This window comes from Vigna unguiculata, chromosome 7, assembly GCF_037176805.1.
Source record: "Vigna unguiculata cultivar grain cowpea cultivar isolate G323 ecotype 2 chromosome 7, ASM3717680v1, whole genome shotgun sequence".
Taxonomy (NCBI): Eukaryota; Viridiplantae; Streptophyta; class Magnoliopsida; order Fabales; family Fabaceae; genus Vigna; species Vigna unguiculata.
Window position 1 is genome coordinate 37,397,911 of NC_140798.1, and position 12,507 is coordinate 37,410,417.

Genomic DNA, 12,507 nt, shown 5'->3' on the forward strand with positions numbered 1-12,507 from the left:
AATTGGTTTGAAATTGAGTCGAAAAGATTTAGGAAGAATTAGTCAATGGAAAAATGAGTTTTATGTTTACATAATAGTTACTTTTGCACGATTCCAGAAGTAATAATATAAATACTCAAACAAGGTAATAAATTATTCAATGACTTAAGAGACTTGGGATAAGGATACATGATTGGAGGACTAGTTGATATTATTTTATTTTTTCAAACATTGTGACATAAAACCTATCAATCATTCATTAATCACTTGGATATAAATATAAAAGGAAATGCAAAACCAACCTTATTTATTCAGATGAAATTATTAAAAGTGAGAAAGTAAAATAAAAGAAAAAAGTGAAATTAAGATTGCTTAAATTATAAAAAAGAAGATAAAACCAAGTAGAAAATGAAATAAATTTATTTATTATCTTAATAGATAAAACACGAAAGTTCTATAAATGCTTACTATATAATAAATTATATTTTTAAATTCCCAAAATGAATTATATGTTTTTTAGGTAAATGATTATATCTTCCTAACAAGGTAATATATCACATAAATACATATTATTAATAAAACATTTATGATATAATTAATTATTTGTTTTATCTTGATTATTATGTAATTTACATATTAATAAAATAATTCATTTGTTTACTTTTCATCACAAATTTCTTGAATTTTGTATAGAAAGTTGCTCTTTATTTTTATAAATCGCGCTTTCACCATTTCGTTGAAAACAAAATGATTTAGTACGTTTTTTTAACACATTTCTCTCCTCTATGCACATAACCATACAAAAGATTGATGTGTAGTTAGAAGTGAAACATCATTAGACTATGATACATGTGGTCAACCATTAGAATAATAAGAACTATATATCACTAAATAAGTTAATCGTCTCGTTCATAAAAGACATTGAAAAATTAATTCTATAACAAATGCATTTAAATCCTTTAGTCCATGGAAGAAGAAGAAATATTTACTTTACAAGTTAATTTTATAGAAAATACATTTAAATCCTCTTAGTTCATAAGAGAATAAACTATGTATTCTAATATTGAAGTTCTACAATAGTATCTTAATATTAAATTTTATAAAACTATTTTTACATTCAAATATATTTTAAAAATCAAGTTAACCATAAATAAAACAATATTTTATTATTAAATTATTATATTATGGTTTAATTTATTTACTTCACCTACTTAGAAAGTAAATTATTATTATTTTCTTAAAACTAAATTGGTAATACCTCAAATATTTAAAGATTAAATCGACGTCCTAAAAGATAATATATGCATTATTTATTTACTATGATATCAATTGAAAATATTATATTTGTGTAACAAAATTCTCATTTTAGTGGTAGTATGTGTTTACATGTCGTATTATTATGTCCCTCATTTTCATATTTTTGCACCTATATTTTTCAATGTCTCTTCTACATTTTGTCTTATTATAATCTTTAACTACACTCTTCTCTTGATTTTCTTTAGGCCTCCAAGTTCACTTCTATTTTTTGATAGCTAAATCTCATTAAAATATGTGATTAACTAAATATTTTATCCGTTCATTGTTGTTACTCTATGTCTATAACTACATCTTTTGGATAACATTTGTCAACATAATTCATAAAATTCAATTTTTTAAATTAGAGAGTAATCAATATGATGGAGTCTTGGTTAGGACCACCATAGAAAGTTAGAGTTCGGGAAGAGTTGATAAAATTCAAAGACATCTCAGATTAGATTTGGATCATAAAATATTAATTCCTTTTTGTAAGTTTTGTAATGTTTATGTTTGAGTCTTATCAGACCGTTAGTCATGTTGAACTTTTTGGTGTTTTGGTCCACAATATATAAGTCCTTGTGAAACACTTTATATTTGAGTTATATGAAAAATTGAGTTTTCTATAAGTCTCGAGGCTTGAAACCACTAGTCCTTATATTTGAATCTCATATCCAAAATGCTGGATCTTCCTCACTTATCTTGGAATCTTTTTTAATTAGTGTGTTTTCCTCCCGTTTCGCAAACTCCCAAATCAACGTCTTTCATTCTTCTTCCATTCGTTATAGGGTTCATATTCACTTTTATTCAAAACCTAAATTCACTCAAAATCTAAGACGATCCTATATTACAATATTTACCTATAAGGCCAAGTAAACCTAAAAGTTATTTTTTGCAAGAATTTCTATTTATGGTAATTATAAAATTATGACATTATTGACTAATTTCAAATTCCTTCTTTGTCCCAACGATCTAATCTCCAAATTAATGAATCTCAAAGTCTAACCTTTTTAAGGTCCAAAAATTTTACCTCAATATATAATCTTTTAATTATTTGATAGAATAAAACTCTAATCCCAAATTATACCTCATTATCCTTATTTTTAGATGTCTTATCAAGAACAACTTCATCTAAATAATCACTATTAAATATCTTATTCTTAATGTCTTTTGCAGACAATATCTGTGACAACAAAATATGTCTATTTTACCTTCTTGATTGGACTTTTATTCGATCTATGTTCTTTATTTCTTTTATTGGAATTTAACAAGCCTGAAATAACTCCTACTCTAAAATGCATTAGGTAAGTAATCATTACATTCTTTTCATAGATACATTAATCAAGTTCAACACAAACATGTTTATTGTTGGTTGATTATCTTTGATGACTATCTTTATCATATTCACTACTTCATGCCTTTTGTTTTATATTGTCTATGTCCATTTCACTCTATTAAATTCTGAAAAATGTTATCTAACAACTTTTATAAAAATAAAATAATTTTAACAAAATTAACTTTTGTATTTCTAAAAAATTAATAATAATAAAAAATACTGTCAAATAGATGTAAAAGAGTATTCTGATATCAAAATACCATTGTCTATATACCAAACATCAATTCCACTCTACCAAAATTTGAAATAAGAACGTACAAAATAATATTCAAAACAAGTGCTCTATATTCCTATGTGTAATCTAACTAAACATACCTAAGATGATCATATTTTGTAGAAGAAATCATCACCGATACACCTTCATCCCACCTTCACTATTCATAAACATTTCAATTTCAAGCTTCACCTGAACTAAAAAATGTTAGCTAAAACTTTTATTTCTAAAAACTCAATCTTTACAAATGTACAACCAAACTTCTAAACGCGAATTACACAAATGTGTTCTTTTACACTAAATACACTCCCGTTACTTTCATAATTGAAAAAATTTCTTTTTACCTATCTATTTTTTTTTTTTGAAGAATAAACTGCTTTGTCAATAACTTACTCATATTGATATTACCAATGAGAAAATCAGAACTGCTTCCATCACCCATGTTAGTATGTTACATCATTCAAACACATATAGTTTCAAACAAGAACTACTCTCTGATATGATTGTTTTTAATTATGCAACAATAATAACATGGTTGCCACGTTTTTAAGAAATCACACACTATAATGCACTTAAAAAAATATGAAAAATATGATTTTTTTAAAGTAATAAACTGAGAAAACGACAATTAATAGACACTTATAATATAATAGAAATACATTATTTATACATAAAAATATCCATATAAATTTTAGAAAATAATTAAATAGCGTCCATTGGAAACTATTAAAAATAATACTTTGAAATGATTTAGTAATATCTCACTTGTCTGTTTTACATACCCATATCATGAACTTTTCTTTTTGTTTTTTCTCACACATACAACGATCATGCACCAAGACAAAATGTTCCACGTCAGACTCTCACGAAGAAAGTGTTGAAAAACGGAAATACACGAGTTTAACGTCTCCTCTTGATTTTGGAGAGCTTCTATTTTAATTTCGTTATTAAATAGTTACTGTTAAAGTCTTTAATAGGTTCCTTAATTGAAAATTTTAATTAGTTTTTACATTAATTTGTAATTATGTTTTTTCTAGAATCCCAAATTCAATATTTCTAACAATTTTAATTGTCATTAAAAGATTCAATTATAAAATCCGTAGAAAATCAGTAATCTAATTACAATAATTTAATATTAATAATTAATTATTTTTTTTCCAAATAATTCAGACAATTTAACCTATAATAAACTTATTATTATTATTATTATTATTATTAAAAAGTATGTTTAACTTGGAATTAGAAAGTAAACTGAGAACAGAGCAATTAATAAAGGAATGAATGAGTGATCGGTTTTCAAACCAAAGAATGGTGGGGCTGTAACTCTATTCCAATCCCATGGCACCATCATCGCCTCCGCCGTCCGATAATTCCGACGCCGAGCGCCGACTACGCGAAGCGGAGGAGCGCCTCCGTGACGCCATCGAGGAGCTCCAGCGGCGGCAGCGCCGGGCCGCCGCTCATGCTCAGCACCACCTCCGCGTGGAATCGCCTCCCTGCGATCATGGCCCCGACGAATCATGCGTCGCTCACGCCATTGGCAACCTCTGTCAGACCTTCCTTCTCTCCTATGGCGTCAGAGTCGGCATTGGTATACTTCTCCGCGCCTTCAAGCTCGTTCGGAGGCAGTCCTACTCCTCTCTCCTCGATCTCAAGGTTAGTTCAAATCAAATTAGGGTTCCGAATTTGCCTTCTATAACAACATTGATTTTTTACTCGAATAAAATCTCCTCCTCGTGTCAGATTTGAGGTTTGTTTGTTTATCTGAAACATTTTCTCTTAAACTTTAGTCGTGTTTTGATCGGAATGAGCAGAAAGTAACAGAATCAGCGTTTTGGAGTAGCTTAAAGTGGAATTTAAAGCAATTGCGATTTCATATACTTTATTTTAATATATTTTATTGAAATTGATCCAGCATATGTTATTCAGTTCGGTTCAATTCTTTTGTAGCTAATATTCTTGAGTGGAACTGTGTAGCTTTAAGTTGTTGTTAGGTAATATGTATATTGCGTGGAAGTATTGACAGTATTGTTGTAGATGTTAGTATTTCGGTGTTTGTACTAGTGAAGAATATGTGAGGTTATGGATGTTGTTTTTTGTTGTTTCCAGCAACTTGTTTCAGAGAAAGATCTAATAGTAAGGGAAGAAGCATGCCGAATTGGTTTACTTTTTGGTGGTTTCACTGGATCTTATCATGCTCTTAGATGTTTGTTGCGTAAATTGAGAAAGAAAGAGACACCACTTAATGCGTAAGTTGCAAGTCGAACCACTTCCTTGATTTATTTTTCTGGCTTTTCTACTTGAATGATTTATTTTATTTTTAAAATTTTTGTTCATCTATATTTAAAATACTTGGATATTGTTTTATGCTGTTTGTGTTTGCACCTGTTGCTTATTTATGACTTTGTTTAGGGCGATGATGGTGCAGCATTTTAGCAGGTTCAGTAGCTGGTTTCTCAATTTTGGCGTTGAATGATTCAAATAGGAGACGTACACTGGCTTTGTACCTGTTGGCTAGGCTGGCCCAGGTATTCTAAAGTGTATCCCCGAAATGATTTCTGAGCAATCTGACTTACGTGGATGTATTTAATGCATTTTTAGCCTTTTGTAAACGATTTGCATATGCCAGGCTAATGCATATTCTTATATACTAGTGTGCTTATAACTCTGCAAAGTCTAAGAACAAGTTTCACCTTTGGGGGAGTCATTGGAGGCATGGAGATTCATTGCTGTTTGCTATTGCTTGTGCACAGGTATTTAATCCTCACTCTGAATTTTTGGGCTAGGGTTTACTGTTAACTATCACTTTGTAATCTTTATGTGTGTCTGATAATTGATATTGGTAAAATTACAATAAAACTAGCGTGAAGCATTTTTATAGATATGAGCAAGAATGTTATTTGATGAAAAAGCTTTTATTGTTACAAAGCTTCATACATAGCCAATCCTGGGGAGAGAAAAAAATGAATAGTTGTTGGACAAAATACAACACTTTTTACTTTTCTCACAAGTCATTTCACAATAACACGTTTCTATCATTTAGCACTTTCTTATAATTAGCTGGGAGACGCCTTGTGGGAATGTTTATTCTGTATTTGTCTTAATATAGCCCATGTAGCTGATTCCTCTTATGCTCAAAATGTTAAGTAAATTACCTTGTATAACGAGTAGTTAATATCTTATACTTGATTGTTTCTTGGGAGATGCTTGATGAGTTCCTCAATTATCTGTAAAATATTTGTCATTATTGCTTTCATGTAATGTAAACCTTAAAATTGTTGTCTATAGCATCTCATCTTTTGTCATGTTTCATGAAATTACTTTTATTAATTTTACAATTAAAAAAATATTTCAGGTTATGTATGCCTTTGTTATGCGTCCAGAGAGCTTGCCAAAATCCTATCAAGACTTTATTCAGAATACTGGGCCAGTTGCAGAGCCTGTGTACAAGGCTGTGAGGGATAGTTGTAGAGGTCATCCAGTTGATGTTACTTCACTACATACCTACTTATCTCATGTAGGAAGGTCTGACTATGTAAAGTTGGAAGGATTTCCCTCCATTATTCCATGTTCCATCATTCATCCTGAAACAAATTCTTGTTTAGCCCATCAAGTAAAGGCAACTTCAACAACGTTTAAGAAAACATTCCCGCTTTACTTCTCTTTGACCTTTGTGCCTTTTGTTGTTCTGCACCTACAGAAGGTATTTTCTTACTAAATTATTTCTGTTAGTATATCGGCAAATCATATACTTGCATAATTTATCAAGAAAATAGGTTTTTTTTTTTCTTTTTTTTTTTCTTTGTAAAGAGAACTGTTATGCATAATTTGGAAGTGTTTGTGGCAAGTGTCCTTTCTAAGGCACTGAAAGGAAAACACAGCTAGTAAATTGCCGGTGGTTAGGTTCCCTTTTTTATTTTGCTGGCTTACAAAACTTTAAATTTTAAATTTTTATGCATTGTCAGTGTAAAGCACACAGTTATGTATGACTTTTAAGCTATTGTTATTGTAAGAGTCAACGAACTTGACCATATAACCTATATGACATTTTGTGATTGGTCAGTGCATAACACTATTTACTCTTAACTTTATGCTACAACTTAGCTACTTACTGCCATTCTTGTTTTAATTTAAAGTAACACGTAGTGGACATTCAAGTTTGAAATTGTTATTTTTTCCTTTTCATGCAATTTAGTACATGAGAATAGTTAAATGAAGAATTTTTCAAAGTTCAGTACTGATTTCCAGTTTCCTATTGAGGATTTCTTAAGCATAGGCTCCTTATCTTTATCCTAATATAGTGCACTTGTCGAGGTGTCTCAGTTCCCGCAGTTTGAAATAGTTCATTAGGGTATAGGTAATTGAACACTTATGATGATTACTTGTATTTGTGGTTTCATTCTTCACCCTTTTCTTCAATCTAACCATTTTGATTTTTTTGTATTTTCAGTGTTATTTTTTAATTTTAAGATTGAAACAAATGTTTTACTGAAATCTTGCTAATTTTAACAGAGTTGTTTTTGTGCTTTGAATAAGATAACCAACTTCTGTCTACATCAATCAGCGTTACTACTCTTAACTTTTACTGCTGACATTTCTGTAATTTTTTATATTTTTCTTTTACTGATGTGAAAGTTTGTTTTTCAGTTCACTGATGCTCCTTTCCGTACTTTCTGGCTTGCCATCAACGGAGGTGTTCGCTCGACGACATTTTTGTCTGCTTTCGTTGGAATCTTTCAGGTGTATTTTGTTGTTGCTCTCATTGTTACTATAATATTTTTTATTGGTAAATGTAATTTTAATGTTCTGTGTGTCTTTCTGGTTATGCAGGCAGTCATATGTTTACATAGAAAAGTTTTTTCAAGAGATCACAAGCTGGTATATTGGATAGCAGGTGGAATATCTGCCCTATCTGTGCTACTGGAGAAAAAAGCTAAGCGTGGTGAGCTAGCTTTATATGTTCTTCCCAGAGCAGGAGATTCTCTATGGTATATCTTGGTGAACAGGCACCTCCTTCCAAATATCAGGAATGCTGAGGTATGCCCTCTTGACTTATTTATTTATTTCTTTTTAAGTAAAGAAGGAATGCAAAACCATCACCATATAAATTTCAATTCCGACTAGGTTGACATACCAAGCTATATTAATTATTTGCTGCATACCTAAATATCATAAAAAATAACAAAAAATATAAAAGAAAATGAAGGGACTGTACAAACCTCACTCAAGAAACAAACCTCTGACTTGGTAGACTTCATCTAATCCTATAGAAAGAAATCAAACAGTAAAATCTGGAATAAGATCCCATGACATGTACGTCTGTGTCTAATCCCCAGAGCAGAGAGTTCGTTTGCACAATGGTTTCTCTCTATTTATATGAGATGCATGAAATCTCATACTCCCAAGCTACACAACATATTCTGCCACCGATTATGAAGATGCCAGAGAACAATGTGATAGTGGCAGAAAGCTTGAACTACCAACGTAGAGTCTCTTTCAATTCATAGACTATACCATCCTTTCTCAATTGCAATTCCAATACCTCGGATAGCACCAGGAAGTTTGCATAATTAACTAATTGTAGACCAAGATAGTTAGTGAAACAACCAACAATGACAGCAGCTCTACCATGAAATAGGTCCCCACAGGCTGCAAGACCAAGAGCACCATGAGCAGCTCCACCAATATTGTACTTCATCCAAAAACAGGGTGGAGATAGCCAAAAGTACTGGTATGACAGAAGGAACTAGATCCACTTTAATAGAGATGCCAAATGCTTTTAGAATGCTGAAATCTTTCAGCATAGATTTTCCATAATAAGAGCACAAATTACCAAATATTAAGATAGAGAAGACATGTAGATTTTTGGAATAATGAGTCATACATCATTCAAAACAAGTAGATTTTTGGCTACACCTAATGCCATCAGTGACAAAAAAAGATGGCAGCTTGATGATTAATACGAAGCATCAGTACATAGCAACACCCAATCAAGCCTTTTATGATTAATATGATCATGCACACATGAATTAACTAGAACTTAAGAACGAATGGACTAGTGTGCAACATTTTCAATGTGTTTCCCACAATGACCATATACCAATCACATTTAAGAAGATTATCATCCATGGCATGCCTATTATAGTATAATCTCCATATCAAATTTCATACCATATACCAACCACATTTAAGAAGATTATCATCTATGGCATACACATTTAAGATGGGTATAAATTTTTACTTCGGGGACATAAATGTACTCGCCCTGCCTATCACCACACCACACCTATTTAAGAGACATACCTTATTCATTCCACTTATGAGTTTCAAATCACCATGGAGGAATCTCCCATATATACTTCTTCTAGAGTTCCTTGAAGAAAGTCATTATTCACATCAAATTGGTGTAATCTTCGCAGCCAATTTGACTTTATATTTGTCTATTGTCCAATTTCACTGTAAATATCCATTTGCACTTTACGACCTTTTTGTCGCTTGGTTAGTAATGCATTCATCTTCTTTCATGGGTTGAGTCCAGTCCAGTTTTCACTTTTCATGGTTTCTTGACTTGAGGTAGGAATTTTTGAGGTATCAATGACAACATTAAATCTTTGATGTTTATTTGAGAGATTATCACTGCAAACATATTGAGAAATGCAATATTTAGCACACTATATTTTTTTCTTTCTCAGTGCAATGGGTAAAATCTCAATAACACGTGTCTCCTCCTCACTATTATCTTCAGGATTCTTACCTCGGAGTTAGACAACTTTTCTTGCACTGAAGCCAAAGTGAATTGTTGCCTTTAATATTTTTTGTTAAAGAATTAGTCTTCTTCCTCATTGTAGGCCGGTTCTATGCCAACTGTATTGTGCATCACTTAGATATTGGACATCCTGCAAAGATATAGTAATTACATGAATAAGAGCTAATTCACTTCAAGTGTTTTCTCCCGTTGAAACGGGAGGGCTGGCAAAAAAAAAATGTTTTGTGAAAGGTGATATCCATAGAACAGTTGTACCCCTTTTTGTTAAGAGGGATAACCAATAAAGACATATTTAAGTGTTCTAGGATCTAATTTACTGTGACTAGAATTATAAGAGTGACAAAAACAGCCCATCTAAATATCCAAGATAGACTTGACACGAAACGAGAAGAGGGAACAAAAGAGAATATAAACTCAATAGGAATAATGTCATTAAAGACACAAATGTGTAACCTATTGATGAGGTATGTGACCATTAACCCAACTTCTCCCTCATAGCTTTTGGGAACGTACATGTAGAAAAAGAAGGCTCTAACTACTTCTAGAAGATGACAATTCTTCCTTTTTGCAACCCCATATTGTTGTGGAATGTTAACACGTGTTAGTTCATGAATAATACTTTTATGAGACAAAAATTTGGAGAATTCATGATTCACATATTCAGCGCTATTATCAAATCTAGTTCTTTTTTTTTTCCAAATTGAATTTAGACAAGATGAAGAAAATTAACAGAGATTTGAAATAACACATTTACTTTTCATATGTGAGGCATGTATAATCATGAATAAAAGTATCATACCGTTTTATTCCAGAAATAGATTCTAAAATAGGTCCTCAAACATTAGAGTAGTTAAAATCAAATGAGAAATTACTCTTTATATTACTAATAAAATAAGATGCACGGTGATGCTTTGACAATTGCTATATAACAATTAAAATACTCAAGAGACTTTTTGGTAAACAAAGGAGTGAACACAGATTTGATAAGGTTGAATGAGGGATGCCCAAGTCTTCTATGATGAAGCCATATTTGGAAAGTACCCATGATTCTGATGTTGCATGATGACTTATGACCTCCTTTGTTTTGGACACTAACCTATAGATTCTAGTATGCTCCTTAGCAATTAAAATTGTCTTCCTTGTGCTAGGGTATTGAGATACAAAGTAACGAGAGAAAGTTAATAGTTCAAATAGTTGTCTACAGAGATAAGACTATTTGTGGGACATATGAAATATCCTTCATGTACCTTGTTCCTTCTTAATGGCCTTAGAAAACAAGCTGAAAATCTTAAGTGGTATGATTTTCTTCATCTACTTGATCTTTGCTTCTCGAGGAGACAAAATTGGGTCAACTCGAGCAACCTCAACAAATGAACCTCTGACCACAGTTTCTAATTTACTCTTCCAAACTTTTCTTGGCAAGTCTTGATTTGAGGATCAACAGATTTTGAATCAAGTCTTTTACAATTACTGGAAGACGTTTATGAGAAGTAACAAGAAAAGGAAGTGCCATGGATTGCAAGCAAGGAGAAAGAAGGTTTCTTGAAGTACATGACATGACTCACCAATCACATCTCCTTGTCCAGTTTTCTGTTAATTTCTCAAATTGCAATGAGTTAACTCTTTTCTGGTCTGTTTTTCTAGCATTTTTCGAAAATACTTTCTTGTATTCTTGTAACAGCCGTACGTTGTTTGAGAAAAAAATTAGTTTTTACTGATAGATGTTTTTTGACCTTCAATATATCCATGCAGTTAGTGAATGTGATCAGTTTGAAAACAATGCCTCCCACCATTGCCGCTCATTTATTGTCTTCTTCATTTCATAGTTAATCATGTTCATCATTCTTGTTTTCATTTTTCTTAAGGGTTTAAGGTTCTTCATGGTTTAGGAATTGCGACAACTACAGAAATTGTTTCATTTCATGCTTTCAACTTGTACAGGTTTTCTTGTTTTCTCTGTGTATGGGAGGAATAATGTATTACTTGGAACACGAGCCAGAAACCATGGCTCCATTTCTGAGGGGCCTGATCCGTCGCTTCCTTGCGAGCAGAATCAGCAATCCAAGCCCACCATTTAATAGAACTGCTTCCTACGCATACCTGCAAGCTATTGATGGCATGACGCCACCAACATTACAAGAGAAGAGGGATACTGAATCTTCCGAAAAGTACAATCTTGAATCTATTCCTGGGCTTTAACATTGTTTTTTTTTGGTTGGGAAAAGGGGTGGTCTCTGAACTAATGTTTCTTATATTATATTAGGTTATAGGTTATCCTTGTATTGGGAGCCAGTTCTATGTTAGAGGTTCTCCATTTTTTATTGATTGCCAATGAAGGTGCTCTTAATGTTTAGGTGTTCCTCTTTCTAATTGTGTGCGATTGTCAAAAAAGAAAAAAAGAAAAAAACTGTGTGCCAAAAATAAATAAATAAAAAACATGATCTAATTATGTCTTCAACTTTAGTGAAGTGCTTGATGGAACAATTGATCTACATGATCATATATGATAGATAAAAGGGGACCATAATACAATTCAAATTGATTGATACTGAGGTGGCGCGGTGAGCGGATTTTTAACTCTCCATTATCTATTTGAAAATTTTAAAGTATTAAAATGCTAAATTGCTGCAGCTAAATTTTTTTTTTAACATCTTTATAAGTTTCCAAAAAACTATTTTGTTAGTATTTATTATGATTGTAATATTGACTTGAAGAGAAAAAAAAATAGACAAATAAGATAGACAAATAAATATGACATAATAAACAAACAAATAAGTGGATAGTTACGTATTAGTTTTTGTATAAAGTTTTAACATTTACTATAAATTTTTTCTTTTATTATCCAAAGGGATGCATATC

The 12,507-nt window shown here is 31.5% G+C and overlaps 1 protein-coding gene across 2 annotated transcripts; it reads left to right on the forward strand.

The window, feature by feature from the left end:
* Positions 1 to 4,157: 4,157 nt before the first annotated feature.
* On the forward strand, positions 4,158 to 12,001 carry LOC114192276 (Mitochondrial import inner membrane translocase subunit Tim17/Tim22/Tim23 family protein). 2 transcript variants are annotated; one of them, XM_028081948.2, is made up of 8 exons: positions 4,158 to 4,538; positions 4,992 to 5,131; positions 5,311 to 5,410; positions 5,537 to 5,635; positions 6,238 to 6,585; positions 7,530 to 7,622; positions 7,713 to 7,919; positions 9,628 to 11,579. In XM_028081948.2, exons 1-8 carry the CDS (start codon positions 4,221 to 4,223, stop codon positions 9,664 to 9,666), a joined length of 1,344 nt encoding a protein of 447 aa, XP_027937749.1. In that variant the 5' UTR covers positions 4,158 to 4,220; the 3' UTR covers positions 9,667 to 11,579. The 2 variants fall into 2 exon arrangements, with proteins under 2 accessions (XP_027937749.1, XP_027937748.2); XM_028081947.2 differs by lacking the exon at positions 9,628 to 11,579 and adding an exon at positions 11,590 to 12,001 and having other exon boundaries at positions 4,160 to 4,538.
* Positions 12,002 to 12,507: the final 506 nt, after the last annotated feature.

What these genes read in the sequence shown, in the direction of transcription:
- LOC114192276 (XM_028081947.2), top strand. Translation starts at nt 4,221, where the DNA reads ATGGCACCATCATCGCCTCCGCCGTCCGATAATTCCGACGCCGAGCGC. An exon ending in CTTTCGTTGGAATCTTTCAG is followed by an intron (nt 7,623 to 7,712) that starts GTGTATTTTGTT and finishes CTGGTTATGCAG; the next exon opens with GCAGTCATATGTTTACATAG. An exon ending in CAAATATCAGGAATGCTGAG is followed by an intron (nt 7,920 to 11,589) that starts GTATGCCCTCTT and finishes CAACTTGTACAG; the next exon opens with GTTTTCTTGTTTTCTCTGTG.